Here is a 17,751-nt window from a genome sequence, read left to right as displayed (position 1 = left end):
AAACATGCTAGCTTTATTTAGGACAGTATATTCTCTACGACAGCAGGGAAGATGAATGGGCATTCATTTGTGTAATTTTAACATTATAGTAAGTTTTTACCCTAAAACCTACTCAACTGAGATGGTGAAGCACAAATGTAGAAATGTCCACATTTCAAGCATTTCATACCCCGTCGGAAAAAAAAGTATGCTTCCATAATGTACTTTAAAAAAGTGCTTTATTTTCACACACTAATTTTGTACTTAATATACTACAAATTATTCTTTAGTACTTAAGATAATGCACGATGCACTTCATTGGACTTGTTTTGAACTAATGGAGAGAAATGCCAGTTTATGTCATTCTAAAGCTTGGGAGTGCCAGGATAATTTTAATGTAACTCAGATTGCATTTGCCTGAAAGAAGGAACAGCACTGTGCAAAGGTTTTAGGCCACTAGTATTTTCACCAGCTAAAAAATGGTTTTAAGTAAGTTATTTGGTAACACTTTATTTTGATAGTCCACTTTAGACATTCAACTAACAGTAAGTAACTTTGCAACTACATGTCAACTAGTCATTAGAGTATTAGTAGACTGTCTGCTTTATATCTTCTAACACTCTTCTAAACTTTGCAAGTATATGTCAACTTATTCTACTAACCCTAAACCTAACCTAACAGAGTTAGTAGACATGTAGTTGCAAATTAATGAGAATTAGATGACATGTAGTTGCAAAGTTACTTATAGTTAGTGGAATGTCTAAAGTGGACTATCAAAATAAAGTGTAACCAGTTATTTCTATCTTCTGCTGTATTGTGTCAGTAAAAAATATCGGTTTACATTTCCAAACATTCTGTTTGCCATTAATTGTAATAATCTAGTGAGCAACAGCCAGTGCTCCACACTGATCTAATCTCATCATCATCCAGTCTTCATGGAATGACATGAAGACACAGAACAAACTGAAACAGAGTAAATCCAGAAGAACTGTGGCAACGTCTCCAAGATGCTTCTAGAAACCTACCTGCAAAGCTACCTGAAAAATTTTGCGCAAGTGCGCCTAGGGCAAAAGCTGCTGTAAATGCAAAGAATGGTCGCACCAAATGTTGATTTCATTTAGTTCATAGAAGGTAATTGATAAAGAAAATCTATTTATGACAGCATCCTCATTTTACAGCATTTTTACACAAGTGCCTAAAACTTTTAACAGTGCTGCAGCTTTGCAGGTAGGTTTCTTGAAGCATCCTGGAGACTTTGTCACAGTTCTTCTGGATTTAGTCTGTCTGAGTTTATTCTGTTTCTTCATGTCATTCCAGACAGACTAGATGATGATGAGATCAGATCTCTGTGCAGAGCACTCGCTGTTGTCAGACTCCTTGTGCAAACAAAAATCTCACTGGATTATTACGATTAATGGCAAAATGAATGTTTGGAAATGTAATCTGATATTCCTACTGACACACTACAGCAAAAGCCCGACTTTAACTGACTTTAAACCATTTTTTAGCTGATGAAAATACTAGTGGCCTAAGACTTTTGCACAGTACTGTATAAACCTAGGATGCATGGAGGGAGAGTAAATAATATGCTACAGTAGTATTGGGTCCTATCATCAGCCTGTGAGATCGGCAATACATGACATTATCATCATTGTACAAATTTATTCAATTATTTACATGCCGAGGTTACCCCAACTCCAAAATTTACTTTAATTATATCCTTGTTTGCATTAACAAGTTGGGCAAGAAGTAACAGCTGTTCTTGTGTCCAGTTTGGTTTTCTTTCATGCATGCATATCATACTATCAGCCACGATTTTTCTATTCTGTTAATAAAAAGGCTGTTTATATGCATATCAAGGTCAACTCCGCTCTTACTCTTAGCTTAAGACTTCTCTCTATTCCTTAGTAAAATTTTGTCTCAGCAGCTTTGTTAATAGGTTTTAAGAGAAAGCTCTTAGCTAAAAACGTTTACTGCTATTTAGGATAATTATTTCTGTCATGAATTAATTATTTTTGTTTGTTTTTTTTTGTTTTGTTTGTTTGTTTGTTTGTTTTTTGCACCATCAGCCACATGCACCCTCTGAGGTTTATGGCTCATTTTGAGTAAGTAAAATAAAAATACTTTGAAATGAACAGATACTTGAAAAATAAATATTTTGTTAATGTCCACCACTGGCTTTATGTGATTCAGTTAGGATCAGCATATTAATGTCATGCAGCTCAATACTGGACAATTATACATTTAAGCTATGCAGTCAGCTGCAATATTTACTTATGCATCAGCTGTGATACTTACACAAGTTATCAAGCTGTCCAGAGATCCTTTCTTTATTTCACAGCAGCACATAGAAAGAGAAATGAGAATATTATAAGTAAGTTTGTTGTAAATTCAGAATTTCAAACAGAAAGATTCAGTCACTAGCATATTGTCACTCAGCTTAATACTGAACAATCACATTTAATTACTACATCAAACACAAGCAGAACTTGGGGTGAAAATTATAAATATTGGCCATGAAAAATATCTATATTATAAATGTAAAATCCACTGCAGCACAATGATATTAATTTTATCTCCTGTTCTATCAGCTGTAACACTTACGCAGTTGCTTCAGTTGTTCAGAGATCTTTGCTTCATGTCACAGCAGCACATAGAAACAGAAATTAATGAATTTCAGAAACACTGAGAAGATACTGTGATTCTTCATGTGCTTCTAATATTCACTTCATCATCAAAAGCTTAATCCTTTTAATGACCTGTAACAATTACAGTAATGTTGTGTTTGTGACCAATATTAATGTAAATAAACAATAAAAAATATTTTTACATAATTTATTGTTTAATGTAAATTTAGATATTTTGACATTGGTTCACTGATGTCACACCTGTTATATTTTAACAAGAAAATATCCAGTTAAATGTATGCAACTCAGGATCATAAGAGGTGAACTAATTACCAAATCTTTGTCTGAGCAAACATGACATGCATCATAGCACTAAATAAATCTGTCACTGTTTCTCATATTCTTTCTGTCGTATCTCTTTAACATGCAATGACAGTTTATCCTGACCATCACAAAGAAAATAAATGATATTTCAAACACCAGAAAAGCACCCATACAAGTCCTTCATATGACTTTTGGACTATGTAAGAAAGTGCTTAAAATGCTCCTCTGTGCCTTAGCTCTTAAATATCATTCTGCATACTCAAACTTGTATCATGTTTTCTCTATTAAAATATGCAACGACTAATGCTTCTTATTATCTATGGCAGACAATCTGATGGAGTGTGTTAACATGCTGTGGCATTGTACTAAATCAAGCAGAAAAAAAAAGCTTAAATAATGACTATAAAAATCATTTTATACATTTACTCTCCACTATAACACAATAAAGCTATTGCTGTTGCTGTATCAGCTGTAATACTTACATATAAATTTTTTTAGTATAGAGTCATGGCGTAGACGAAAAAACACAACACCTACAGCTACAGCTACAGCTGCAGAAACCAGGAACAGAGCAACACATATTCCTGCTACAGCACCTGGAGACAGACCTGAAACTGCAATAAAGAGGAACCATCATTAACATTTAAATTATTAGTAGAAAGTAGAGTTATATATAAGAATATAGACCACAGCTTACCAGAAACAATAACAGTGAATCGTTTGAATAAGATTCTTCTGTCACTGAAGATCTTTAGTCTAAATTCCCCAGCATGTGCCGGTTCAATGTCTGTGATGATCAAAGATCCCGTCTTACTGTCTATCTGCAGTCTGCCTCTGAATCTCCCATCATCACCATCATAGTATGATGTATGATTGTCTTCTATATCACCTTTAGCAATGAGAGATCCTTCAGCTCCAAATCTCCACAGTATTAGATCATGTTTCTGTAGTTCAATTTCAGTGTGTAGAGTTTCAGAATTTCCTTTTGTGGCTAACAATGCCTTTATTTCATCTTTATCCTCAACAGACTTTAGTGGAGATTCTGCAAAAACAGTTTCACAGACAGTGATGACACAGACAGTGATGATACTCTCATGGAAGCTGGTTGTTTCAGCTTGCATATTCTCACAAAGAACCACCAACAGCTAGCCTATTCAGACAGACATCATGCAAACAGTACATTTTACTGACGTTGCATACTGGGTTCCAGTTAAAATTAGCATGCCAAATGCGTAATTGTAAAGTATCACAAAACCACATGATCTTATTATCCTAAACTCTTTCCCATGAATGTGTCTCACCACTGAGACACATTAGATTTTCGAATATTCATCGAATTTAAAATAAAAACCCACATTTGGATGCAAAAACAAAAAACTTGCTATTCGAATTTTACGCGTGGTTTAACTTACAGGGTCCTATCATGCACGCGGCGCAATGCAGTGCCAGGCATGACACACGTGTTTATTACTAGTTTCAGCCCGGCGCAGTTAGCATTTTCACATTGTTTAAATAGCAAATGCAATTGCACCCATTTGTGCTGGTCTGAAAAATAGGTGTGTTCAGGCGCATTGTTGGCGTGTTGCTATTTTGAGGCAACTGAAATAGTGAAAAACCTGGTCTAAAGTCAGTGGCACAAACTGCAAAAGGTCTACTTTTATTTGTGTGCACTCACAACGTCAACAAAACTGTTTTAATATTTGTTTAGTTTTTTTTCGACATGCATTAAAATACATACAAACTTGCTACGCCAACGGTTTGTTTAAAATATCTTTAAATGAAATAAAATTAAATGTCTAGATTGACTTGCATAGGTCTAATAACTGAATGTGTTACAATTTGCATAACACGCTCATTTGAGTTTTTGATTGTAAAATAGTAATAAAAAGTTTTACCTCATTAATATTTAGCTAAAGCAGTATCTATCTAGTCTAGTCTTTTTTGTAATGACTGGTAAATTGTCCTGGCATGTACACATTCAGTAGCCTATAGCTTAAGGCTATTTTATCTACCAGCCCTTTTTCCACAGTCCGTTTTTTTTTTTTTTTTTTTTAAATGCAGTGCAGTAAATATTCGTTTGTAAGGGGGGGACAGAAAAACTTTAACATATAGCCTATAGATAATGGCATATTAAGTGCTTAATTTTTTTTTTTTTCCGTTTAGATAGAAGAATTTTAGTTACAACCACACTGTTAAAAATCGCTGTAGATTTTGCAGTACAGTACTGTAAAAAGCTACAGTATACGATACCACATATATACATTACAGTATAATACTGTAATTTATATTGTATTCTGGGTAATTTTGACTTGGTTGGAATATTTTACAGTATATTTTAGTGTTGCCGTAACCTTGCTGTAGCCTGACTGTAAAATGCGGGGCAATAATACAGGACTACTGTAAATAGCGCACCACCTGTCGCCACATCACACAGACAAAAGCTGCTGCTGACCGGAGAGAGAAGCAGAACGGAGGATTTCTGGTAAGTTCATTTTGGAAGTTTGGTAAGTTCATTTGATTACTAAGCTTTTATTGCATAGTATACATTGTTTTAGTGTGGAATGAAACTGCAAGTTTAGCCACGAACGTTATTATCTCCTCCCTCAAAGCTGTAGTCGAAACTCCACGCTAATTCACCGGCAGCTCTCACAACATTTTCACATCTAGTGAATTAGCTTATGGTTTATTTCAACCAAAACTAAGATTGTTGGAACTGTGGAAAACAAAAAGCCAAGACTGTTTTGGTGAGTTTTACTGTGTTTACGTCGAGTTTGAACAAAGCTTACTTTATGCAAGGTAAAATGACTGCGCTTATCAGTGGAGTCTGCTGGGTGTGAGGAGATCGATAAACGGCAGTTTTAGTTTAAACAAAGGGACATATACAGTGTTGGGGAGTAACTAGTTACATGTAGCGGAATTACGTAATTTAATTACAAAATAAATGTAACTGTAATTAGTTACAGTTACTGAGAAAAAAAAAATGTGTAATTAAATTACTTACTTTTAAAAATGTTAATGATTACAAGGGGGGTTACATCTGAATTTTTTTCACACACCCATATACAGATTTAATTGACTTTTTATAAATTGCATTGACTGCTCTAAAATGAGACACACCGATGTTTTAGGAGTTTAGAACACAGAATAGGACACATGTTTATTTGATAACTGTTTTATTTCCAATTTAGGTTTATGCATAAACTTTATTATATAGATATATAGATTAATTGTTTTTTTCCAAGGCAATGTTAGAGTGTTTCCTGTCATAACTATGGAAACATTTGATTTCAAAACCAGTATCATAGCTATTAAACTATTTCTTGTTATGATTTAAAATCTGTATTTAACCTCAGAATAATGTCAAAGTAAATAAGAGCTGTTAAGTCTGAATTTGTGGCATCTGTGCTTTAAATTATATTATTACACAGCTCTGTGGAATGCCTGATTCTGATTTGTCAGTCATGACATTCCAAGGTATGTTATTCCCCAATGACAACTAGTAAAAGCTAATAACGGTTAACGGTTTGGTTAGCTAATAAAATATTACAACTCAATTTAATATTATGTGTACAATTTCTTAATTCTGTCATCCTTGTATCGTGGACTCACTCTATTTTTTCCTACAAATGCAGCTGCTGCCATTTTGTTTTGTACACTGTAAAGGATTATAAGATAACTAACAAACTAGTACTGTAAGTACTAGTACTTAGTTATTTATGTGGTGAAATGTTGTGTAATAAAAGTGGTATGACTGCATTGTATCCGTCTAGTCTGAACTTGCCACTTGCTAGCAACTGATTTCTTCATGGAAGTTTTGCATTCACATACTTCAGCTCAGATCAGTGTTTTGTGTCTAATTATTTACTTTTGTGGCAAGCATCTGTGTAATAAGTGGAATGATGTACCTCATTACAGTTGTTATTGCAAAATAAAGATGTATATTATCCCTTACTTGTTAAACTCTTATTTCAAGTGATAAAGTCTGACAGTAATCAGTGTTGAGTGCTGCTGTAAGGTTAACTCTGCCTGGTTTAAATGTTTCAAAATGATTAACCAGTGAAAATATAAGAAATTTAGAAAGGTAATCAAAAAGTAATCAAATATAATAAGTTACATTATTTTTATAAAGTAATTAAAAAGTTACACTACTTATTACATTTTAAATAGGGTAACTTGTAATCTGTAACCTATTACATATCCAAAGTAACCTTCCCAACACTGGATATATATTACGATAAAACAATTGTCTATCTCTCTGGGATCCCTTTTATAATGTTTTCCAATTTGAGCCTGTCAATAACAAACATGAGCATTTTTTAATACATACATATTGGTGCGCAAAAAAAAAGAAGAAAATAAATAAATAAAATAAATTATATATATATATACACTACCGTTCAAAAGTTTGGGGTCAGTAAGACTTGTAATAGTCTTTAAAGAAGTCTCTTATGCTCATCACGGCTGCATTTATTTGATTAAAAATATAGAAAAAAAACAGTAATATTGCAAAATGTTTTTACAATATAAAATAATGTTTTTTTATTTTAACATACTTTAAAATAGAATTTATTCCTGTGATAAAAAGCTGAATTTTTATCAGCTGTTACTCCAGTCTTAAGTGTCACATGATCCTTCAGAAATCATTCTAATATGCGGATTTATTATTAGAATGATCAATGTTGGATAATATCAACAGTTGTGCTGCCAAATATTTTTTGGAACCTGTAATTTTTTTTTTTTTCAGGATTCTTTCATGAATAACAAGTTTAAAAAGTACAGTGTTTATTCAAAATATAAATATTTTATAACAATGTAAATTATTTATTATTAACTTTTAATAAACTTTTAATTATTAACTTAATACATCCTTGGTGAATAAAAGTATTAATTTCTTAAAAAAAAAAAAAAAAGAAAGAAAGAAAGAAACAATAAATATGTACTGACCCCAAACTTTTGAACGGTAGTGTATATATATATATATACATTTGCAGTCCGCTTCACATGATTAGTATTAACATAAATCAAGTTCTCTCTTGGGACATTGATTCCCAATCCATCCCTCAAGATGCATGTGTTTGTTTATTTATATTCTTGTGCACTTAAAATGCTTTCATGGCTGTAAATTGTTGATGCACTGTACTCTGGGCAGCAAACGCCATACTAAAATGTTTTGAAATGTTTTAATAAAAATACTTTTGTAAATATGTTTGGATTGTCTTTTGATTTATAATGTTATTCTGAATTATAGTAGTATCACAATTTTACTAACTATATGTACTATTCCAACTACACAATGCACAATATTATTTGCACAATAGCAATTAAAAATAGCAATAGCACAATAAACATTACAGTAGAAACAACATAACAAAGTACTGTAAAAATACAGTACAATGCTGTTTTGTAGTCTTACAGTACCATGCTTACAGTACCAAGTGGTATTACAGTACATTGCTGTAAAACAAAATACAGTAACTTGCTGGCAACCTTGCTGCCAGTAACTTACTGTAAAAATACAGGAAAATTTTTAACAGTGCAGGATTTCTGGCACAAGTCGAGTACAAATAAACATGGCATTTGGTGTGGGGAGCACCCTGAATTAGGTTATAAGGAATCTTCATGGAGAATCGATGTTTAATATTCTAAGTCGAGCACAAACAAATTGAAATTATTTTTTTTGTTGTTTGTTAAAGTTAGTGTTCATGCTGCCTTAAAAAAAATATTTTAGTCAACTTGAAAAAAAAAAAATTGGAGATGACTAAAAAGTAAAGTAAAATTTTAAGACAGCACGCCACGAACACTAACTTTTTTATGTAATGGCGTGGAGAGTAAAATTATAAAAAAACTAAACTAAAAAAAGTTATATTTAAGAAGAGGTCACAGTTACATGGTTTCTTTTGACAGCACTAACTGGCACAAATCAAGCACAAACGAAGGGCACCGATTTGGAGAGATTTGGACAGCATGGGGTGGAGAGTGATGTCACTGCCCTGTTTTGTATTTGTTATTTCTGAGGACAGGAAATAGTTACAATGTAAATTTACGGTCGTCACACGGTCAAAAAAAATAAAGTTTAATATCTCAAACACCAAACCAGTACAAAAGTTTGTTTTTGCAGCACAAATCTGCACAAACAAATAGCATAGTTTTGGTGATTATTTCTTTTTATGGGGTGCCAACTTCACAAATCTCTATGACCTTTTGACTTGGAGTTATGACCACTTGTCACAGCAACAACCTCCTCAATAAGTCTTCAATAAATAAGTCTTAATTTGACCTATAATTTTGTATATGGGAAAACTTATGTAAGAAATTGTTGCACTTCATATCTTAAATTATTACAATAAGGTTTACATTTTACAACAAAAAAACTAAAGCAGAATATAGTACATTACCTTAATTAACTACTGAATTAATTAGTAGATTAACATTTAATTTACTCACCATTAACAATAACTTTGAAAGTCCTGGATTTGGTCCCTGCACTGCTAATACTCATTACTTTATATTCACCAGAGTGTTTGATTCTGATGTTCCAGATGGTGAGAAATCCAGTTTGATCCAGATCAAGTCTGTCACTAAACATCACCATCAATTTATCATCACTGTATTCAACTTTACCAGTTCCTTTAATGATTGTTGCTATGTTAGTGTTATTAACTTTCCACTCTATTAGACCATCTTTCTGTTTTTCAGTAAAATCAGTCTGTAGAGTAAGAGAATCTCCCTCTATCGCTGTGTTTACTTCATCTGGATCAACACCAAACACACCTGCAGAACAAACAAGACAAATATTTCATTAGTGCTGCAATAATAAATAAATAAACAAATAAATAAAAATGGCTAGAATATTCATGAAATAAAATATAAAGAAAATGCATTGTTTAAACACACAAACAGGCTGGGATTTAAACATATGCAATTGTTGCACAAAAAAAAAAAAAAAAAAAAAAAAAAATCTTAGCCTATGTCTTTGTCAAACCCGTGGATGTTTTATTGTTTTCATTCCCCATGTGCTCAGTGTGACCCAGTTTAAAGATGTTAGATTACATTTTCTTTGTGCGCGTTTTATTTGCCACGTCATGTGACAGTCTTAGCTCTGTTTGGTGCTGCATCACATTCCCCACTCTCTCTCATCACAGTTTTCTTTTCCAGGTCATTTAAAAAGACCAACAGCTATTTATGCATTAACACAGCAGAGTTTAAGCTGCGTTGTACTGTAGGGAGAATGTTGTCACACAGGGTTAGTTGTAACACCATCAGTTTGACAAGTCAGAAAGGAGCTGTGATAATGTCGTCAATATCATACACTCTATTCACATTTTTAATGTTACAGGATAAGTGACATGTGAATGTGAGCGACTTTGTAGATTTTATGACCAAAAAAAAACTGATATTCTGGAAAGAAACTACTTTTTCATTAAGATAGTTTTTTGCCTAGCAATTATTGTGTTGTAGATACAATTACTTGACTTGCATAACCTAATGTAGCTGTTTCTCTAGTTTAATTTGATACTTTGCATTCATGCTAACTTAAAACCCACATGCTAAAACAGTTGGTAACAGTTCATTAAAAATGTTACAACCAACTCCTTATGATAATTCCAATGAGTCCAGTTATCCAATCACATTTTCTTTTGAGGTAAAGTCATGTGAGGTTTTGTTGCACATGAAGGAATGTATGTAAAATGTGTTTCCATCATAGTTTATGCATGTATCTTCTTATTGGATAAAAACACTATCCACCGCAAATGAGCACATACATTTTTGTGCACGTTTAGAATTTATGTGCATCTTGACGTTTCCATCCAGCATTTTTTACTTCCAAAATTATGGGGTTAGAATCGTTGCATAATTCCAAATAAATACATTATGATCCACAAATAAATGTAAAGCGATTGACAAAAACAAAGCATATTCACAAAATAAATAGAATGAGATCCACAAATAAATCGTAGAGTTCCACAAACATGAATTATATTCACAAAAAAAAAAATAGAATTGCAAATAAAAAACATACTCACAAATATTTTTTTTATTTTACAAACACAACTTTGCCTGGCACTTATATATGTGAATCGCGTACTGTGCATTTGTAGATCGCTGCGCGTATTTGTGGATTGCTTTCTGTGCATTTGTGGATCGAAGCGCATATTTGTGGATTGCTCTCTGTGGATTTGTAAATCGCTGCGCCTATTTGTGGATTTTGAAACATTTCAAGCGTCAAGACGCACACTGATCCACAAATGCATGGATTCCACCCACCTTCTACTTAAGCCAATCAGATACCGGCCACGTGGGGCTGACCAATCGTTGCATGTTCTCACTCCAACCAATCACGTTTTGCCTTACAATCAGTGCAGGACCAGCCGTAATTCAGGACAATTAACCTCTTCAAAATGGACGACTAGGACAGTGGTGCTCATCACAGCATTATTGTAATAATATCTAAAATAAAACAAGTAATGTTATGTGTAATGTAATCAGTGTTTCATGTATCACTGAGTCGATGCGTGTTTTGACCGTGAGTGTGTTTAGCAAACTGGTATTCTACGGTGACCGGGAGGGGAGGTCTTCGGTTCACTTAGTTTTGTCGTGGCCACGACATATAAACTCGTGAGAACGTGATAATATAACACAGCCACGAGATATTAATTTGTGGGAACGTCATATTATGTCGTGGCCACGAGATCGTTTTGTCGAGGTAACGATGTCGTGGCCTCGAGATGCTATGTTGAGGGAACGACATCCATTTCTCGTGGCCACGTCTTATTATGATGAGGGAAACGGCATATTTTTCTCGTGCATAAACAAACCTTCGTAACCATAGCAACCTGGGATTATCAGAGTTGTTTAAAACCTTTTTAATAACATGAAACATTTAATTTAATATTTGTATATTCTTCTTCTTCTTCTTCTTATTATTATTATTATTATCATTATTATTAATAAGAACGTTATGTAAGATCGAAATGAAGGGAAAATATAAAAATATAATAATAGGCTAATACTAATGATGTTGATGAAGATGATGGTGATAATAATGGCCTAATAATAATATACAAATATTTTGAAGACGATTGAGGGTTGGTTAAAAATGTTTTCTTGTATGCCTATGTTATTTAGACTACTTTAGGTAACGTTTATTCATTATAAACTTAATATGAATGCTGTTTACATTGCGTGCAATATAATAATTTATATTATAAAACAATAAAAGAAATTATGAAATAATCTATAATAATTAATATAATAATTTATCAATTCAAAATAAAATAATAATGAATCCATCTCTGATAATCCCGGGTTGCTATGGTCACGCAGGTTTGTTTATGCAATAAACTCGTGTCCACAAGAAAAATATGTGGTTCCCTCAACATAAGTCGTGGCATAAGTATGTCGTTACCTCGACAAAACGATCTCGTGGCCATCACGTTCCCACAAATTAATATCTCGTGGCTGTGTTATATTATCACGTTCTCACGAGTTTATATGTCGTGGCCACGACAAAACTAAGTGAACCGAAGACCTCCCCTCCCGGTCACCGTAGAATACCAGTTTGCTAAACACACTCACGGTCAAAACACGCATCGACTCAGTGATACATGAAACACTGATTACATTACACATAACATTACTTGTTTTATTTTAGATATTATTACAATAATGCTGTGATGAGCACCACTGTCCTAGTCGTCCATTTTGAAGAGGTTAATTGTCCTGAATTACTGCTGGTCCTGCACTGATTGTAAGGCAAAACGTGATTGGTTGGAGTGAGAACATGCAACGATTGGTCAGCCCCACGTGGCCGGTATCTGATTGGCTTAAGTAGAAGGTGGGTGGAGTCCATGCATTTGTGGATCAGTGTGCGTCTTGACGCTTGAAATGTTTCAAAATCCACAAATAGGCGCAGCGATTTACAAATGCACAGAGAGCAATCCACAAATACGCGCAGCGATCTACAAATGCACAGTACGCGATTCACATATAAATGCCGGGCAAAGTTGTGTTTGTAAAATAAAAAATATATTTGTGAGTATGTTTTTTATTTGCAATTCTAATTTTTTTATTTGTGAATATAATTCATGTTTGTGGAACTCTAAGATTTATTTGTGGATCTCATTCTATTTATTTTGTGAATATGCTTTGTTTTTGTCAATCGCTTTACATTTATTTGTGGATCATAATGTATTTATTTGGAATTATGCAACGATTCTAACCCCATACAAAATAGACATAAAAATAGGTAGATGGCAACACAGCTACTGACTGAATTCAGTACACACACACTCACACAAACACAGACAGCAATAGTTTTTGTGCTAAATTTAAAGTCCTACAAGGAATACAATATAATTTAATTTGTCACTTTAAATGGTTCACTTTATTCAAACTGATTATTCTTTGTTCTTTAATCAAGTTTTTGCATAAATTGGAAGTGTGGGTCTTATTTCAGCAAATTACTTGACACTGTTAAATCTATCCCCAGCCTGTGTTACAATTCACCCCAGCAGTGGGGTAGGTTGTAACAAAAGAACTCTTTGTATTTGACATTAACTCACATTATGCAGTACACGTCCAAGTGAGTTTTATTTGTAGTAGACAAATGTGGCTATCGTATATCAAAGTTTGAGAGATCTAGCGCAAACAACCACTGAATTACTGATGCTCAAACTAAAAGTGTTACTTTCATACCCGGTCTCCCATACTGGACGGCACAAGTATGCTGCCAAGCATGCCAACAAACCTGATACAGAAAACAGTTATTTTTGCATCAACGTATTAGGCTGGTTGGCTGGTTTTAAGCTGGTCATCCAGCCTGTTCTTACCTGGTCATAACTGGTCAACAGGCTGGTTTTATAGGGTTATTGACTGGGAGACCAGCTAAAACCAGCTACTTCCAGCTTAAACCAGCTAAGAACAAAATGTTATCATTTCGAACGATGTAAGTAAGAGATTTATTTGTCATACAGTGTACGGACAGCTTCATTGATTATAAGAGGAGTTATGAGTGCTTAAACACTAGCTAGACTGACTGTGCTCTTTTAGAGTGCGTTCTTTCACTGCGTGATCAAGTCTAATAAAATGCATTTTCCCAAAATTCAGGATATAGGGGCAGAAAATGTATATATATATATATACTTTCAGCTTAAACCAGCTAAGAACAAAATGTTATCATTTCATATTACGTAAATGAGTAAGCTTCACTTAATAATACAGTTGAAAACATATCGCCATATGACAACTGAATAATAAATTAATGCCGCAATTTCAATATATTTATAAGGATTCAGTTGTAAGTCTGTAATGTAAACAGGTGTCCTCAATAGGTCAGTATTGTATGTTAAAATACTGTAAATACATCAGTATTGTACTTTTTAGAGCCTCTCAAAACGTAAGTAAATGTACGATTTGTAGAACCACATTTTATGTAAAATACATTCTCATGAGATCACGTTTCATTTGCCAAAAATGCTTTGCAATCCAAATACGCCTTGTAAACCGAAAGCAAGAAAGAAAGCCAGAATTCAAACACTTACCATCCATGATGAACAAGAATAAAAAAATGGAAAACACGATCTTCATATTGTTTTTAAACTGAGAGTTGAGTGCAATAATGAAGTGGCTATGGATCTCCGCCGCCGAGTGATTGTTTGTTCGTTTCTTAACCACACCTACATAGGTTGAAAGCGAAACCACAGAACTTATATTGGCAAGAAGTGAAAACCAATAGAACGTGTAATTGCAACAGCGGCACCCAACAGCAACCCTACGCTTCGCCATTTGGGATAAAAGCGACTCCTCTTCTTTATGGCGGGGTGCGAACCAACTTCAAAGGTGCATACCGCCACCTACTGTGATGGACTGTGAAGAGAATGCGCTAAATACTCCTACGTCCTGTTACAGAGCTCTCAAGTTTTAGAAAAAGTTTGGAGTGAGATTATATCTGTTAGGAGAGGAGCCCCTCAGCCCCACGCAATTTTCTACATTTTTTGCTAGAAGTTAAATTGTATCTATTGTTCATAACTGACCAGCACAAAATAGAAACTATAACAACTGGTAAGTTTGATTAAAGTCAAATTCATAAAAAAAAAAAATAATAATAAATAAATAAAATGTCTTGTAAATTTCAAAAATACAAATGTATCAAAAATTAGAAGAAATGTGGCCCCAAATGAGCCAATAAACAGCATTGCTCAAACTACATACTGTAGACCTACACATACAGTCCCAGCAAACACAGAACGTTCCTCTATGGTTCCCGTTTTCACACAGATTTGATTTCTTTCCTAAATTGCATTGACTTCTCTAAAATATGAGACAAAATGTTTATGAAATAAACATGAGATGACACAAGAAGTTTATGACACAAAATAGGACACATGCTTATTCAATAACTGATTTAGTTCCATATTTGGGTTTATGTATATGCTTTATTTTTTTTAAGATGAACTGTTTGTCTGTTTTAGTCCTTCCCTTAGTTTCCAGTAGCCAAAATTTAGTTAAAGCTATTGGAGAGATAATAATTTTGCATGAATTTGGCTATATTCCCCAACATCAGCTCTCACTATCTTTGATCACAGGCAAGTGTCTTAGTGACTTAGAAAACCATTCTTTCAGAGCTGATTCATTCAGTTGCTGAATTCTGTGACCAACCAAATTATATGACTGTAGTGCCGAGGGTAGTTTGTAAACATTTTATATATATATAGCAATTTTATGGTAACCACAAATTAAAAATAGTTTTGCTACAAAAACATAGTTTTAACTATGGTTATACAAATGGTAATCAATACGGCAAAAAAAAAAAAAAAAAAAAAAAAACCTGGACCTCCCATAAGCATTAAGATTAAGGTTACTGTAGTATGAAGCAGGATGGGTCCGAAAGTCATGGAAGTGAAACGAGGATGCTGGAGTGATTGCTATTGAAGGAACGAGCGCGATACATGGCTCAAAAGCAGCTGATCTTTTATTATGCCACAGTCAAATGCTTCTGCTTCTTCCAGTATGCAAGCGGTGCTGTTTTATCATACCAGATAGATTTGAGTGTGCTGAAATTTCTGTTATAATGCTACTCTGTGTGTTCATCAACTGTCTAAGAAAATGCATAATATGTAACTGGAAAAATCATGGACATGCACGTCGACATGCAGTTTATGTAATCCTGTTGTAATTAAATAATACTAAACTGAATGCTTGTTATCAATAAACCTTTCCCATATACAGTAACTGCAGTTAAATTTAATCTTTTTCCCTATATATCTAAAATGTATAGGAAAAAAACAACAACAAACATACCACTCTGAAACATTATGTTCAATTACTGCATTACATATAATGTTACCTTCCAGTAGCCTATGAAAATGTATTAGTATTTACTTTTTAAACATACTCAGCCTTTTTTTTTTTTTTTTTACAAACTTGTGATATATTCTGAGGGAGACTACAAAAGAAGGGTTGTCACAACACGTGTTGAATGACTCGTACGAAGATGATGATGAATTCACAAAGAGGTTAAACACAACAGGAGGGTAGAAAACAGCTGCAGACAAAAAGGAGCAGAAGGAGCCAGGTGAGACCAAGACCATGATGGCGACCCATGGCGGAGCCAGTGGAGGGAGGAGCCATGGTGGAGGAAGGGCTGATGACTCCAGGGGGCCAACCGACAGTGGCGGAGCAGGTGTTGGTAAAGCCCAAGGCGGAGACGGAGAGCTGATGAGTCCGGGAGACACTAAGGATCCAGAGGGCCAAGGTGGAACCCAAGACTCTGGCAACCGAGGTGGAGGTGGAGATCTGGAGGTCCGCAGTGGAGCCGGAGCGACAGAGGACTGAGGTGGAGCTGGAGGGAAGGAGGAGCCCAACGGAGCTGGTGGGATGGAGCGACAAGGCACAGGTGGAGGAGTGGAGTCCTGAGGCAATGGTGGGTCGACGACCGACCAAGACGGAGCCGGGGACAAGGGAGCCCAGTGGAGCTGGTGGGCCAATGGTGGAGATGAGAGAGCCGGGAGCCAGGGTCAAAGGGCCGAGGCAGAGTCCAGGACTGGAGGCGGAGACGAGGGGTCCTCCAGCCACGACGCTGATGGAAACTGGCAGACCCGCGGCAAGCCCACGCACAGATGGTAGGCTGAGGGTGGCGTGGCTGAGGCAGGGATGAATGGATGAGGCAAAAGAGGGAGGGAGGGTGGGATATCCAGGCAGGCAGACAGGTCAGGGCAGACAGAGGGTTCGAGATAGACTGAGATAGTTCTGATGATGGTGGGAGAAGAGGGGTCATGTCTGCATATATATTCTTATCAAACTTTATCAGGTCCATTGGTCCCAGTTCCAATTTTAGCTCACCCTCAGCAGAGGTGCAGTGTGTGGGGCCTTCCTCATCATCGTCATGCTCCACTGAGAATTCCTCCCACGCGTGCATAGCTGGCTCTCGCACCTGGTCGGGTGTGACAGGATCTGGCTCCGAGGTGATCCTCAGCTCTGTCGCTTCACTTGGCGATGGCTCGTCGGTTGCACTGGGCTTTGGCTCACCGTCTGCAATGGGCTCGGGCTCATGCTCTGCGATGCGATGCGATGCAGGGTGATGGTGGGCTGGGCCCTGGGTCCCAAATGGGGCTGGTGTTGTCGTCCGTGATATACACAGCCAGATGTGACTTGCAGGACACCAGCACCCACTTAATGACAGGAGGGTAGAAAACAAGTTCACATCAATGAAACCGGACAGCAAATTCTGAACTAAATGAGGGCAGGACACAATGAGGGCAGGAAAAACCAAATACGGCCACATGAGGGAGAAACCAACACAAACAGTCCAAAGGGGTGTGAC

The 17,751-nt window shown here is 35.4% G+C and overlaps 1 protein-coding gene across 2 annotated transcripts in view; it reads right to left on the bottom strand.

The window, feature by feature from the left end:
* LOC127153642 (uncharacterized) overlaps window positions 1–14,661 on the bottom strand; it is a 34,132-nt gene extending 19,471 nt beyond the window's left edge. For both annotated transcript variants that reach the window (XM_051094849.1, XM_051094850.1), the window contains exons 1-6: window positions 14,471–14,661; window positions 9,375–9,701; window positions 3,628–3,972; window positions 3,413–3,544; window positions 2,584–2,613; window positions 2,278–2,307 (exon numbers count right to left, since the gene is read on the bottom strand). In XM_051094849.1, the coding sequence (XP_050950806.1) occupies window positions 2,278–2,307; window positions 2,584–2,613; window positions 3,413–3,544; window positions 3,628–3,972; window positions 9,375–9,701; window positions 14,471–14,516 (910 nt within the window). In that variant the 5' untranslated portion in view covers window positions 14,517–14,661. The remainder of the gene's footprint in view (window positions 1–2,277; window positions 2,308–2,583; window positions 2,614–3,412; window positions 3,545–3,627; window positions 3,973–9,374; window positions 9,702–14,470) is intronic.
* Window positions 14,662–17,751: the final 3,090 nt, after the last annotated feature.

This window comes from Labeo rohita, chromosome 22 (assembly GCF_022985175.1).
Source record: "Labeo rohita strain BAU-BD-2019 chromosome 22, IGBB_LRoh.1.0, whole genome shotgun sequence".
NCBI classification, from domain to species: Eukaryota; Metazoa; Chordata; class Actinopteri; order Cypriniformes; family Cyprinidae; genus Labeo; species Labeo rohita.
The sequence above is the reverse complement of the archived record's forward strand: the minus strand, read 5'-3'. Positions and strand labels throughout refer to the sequence as shown.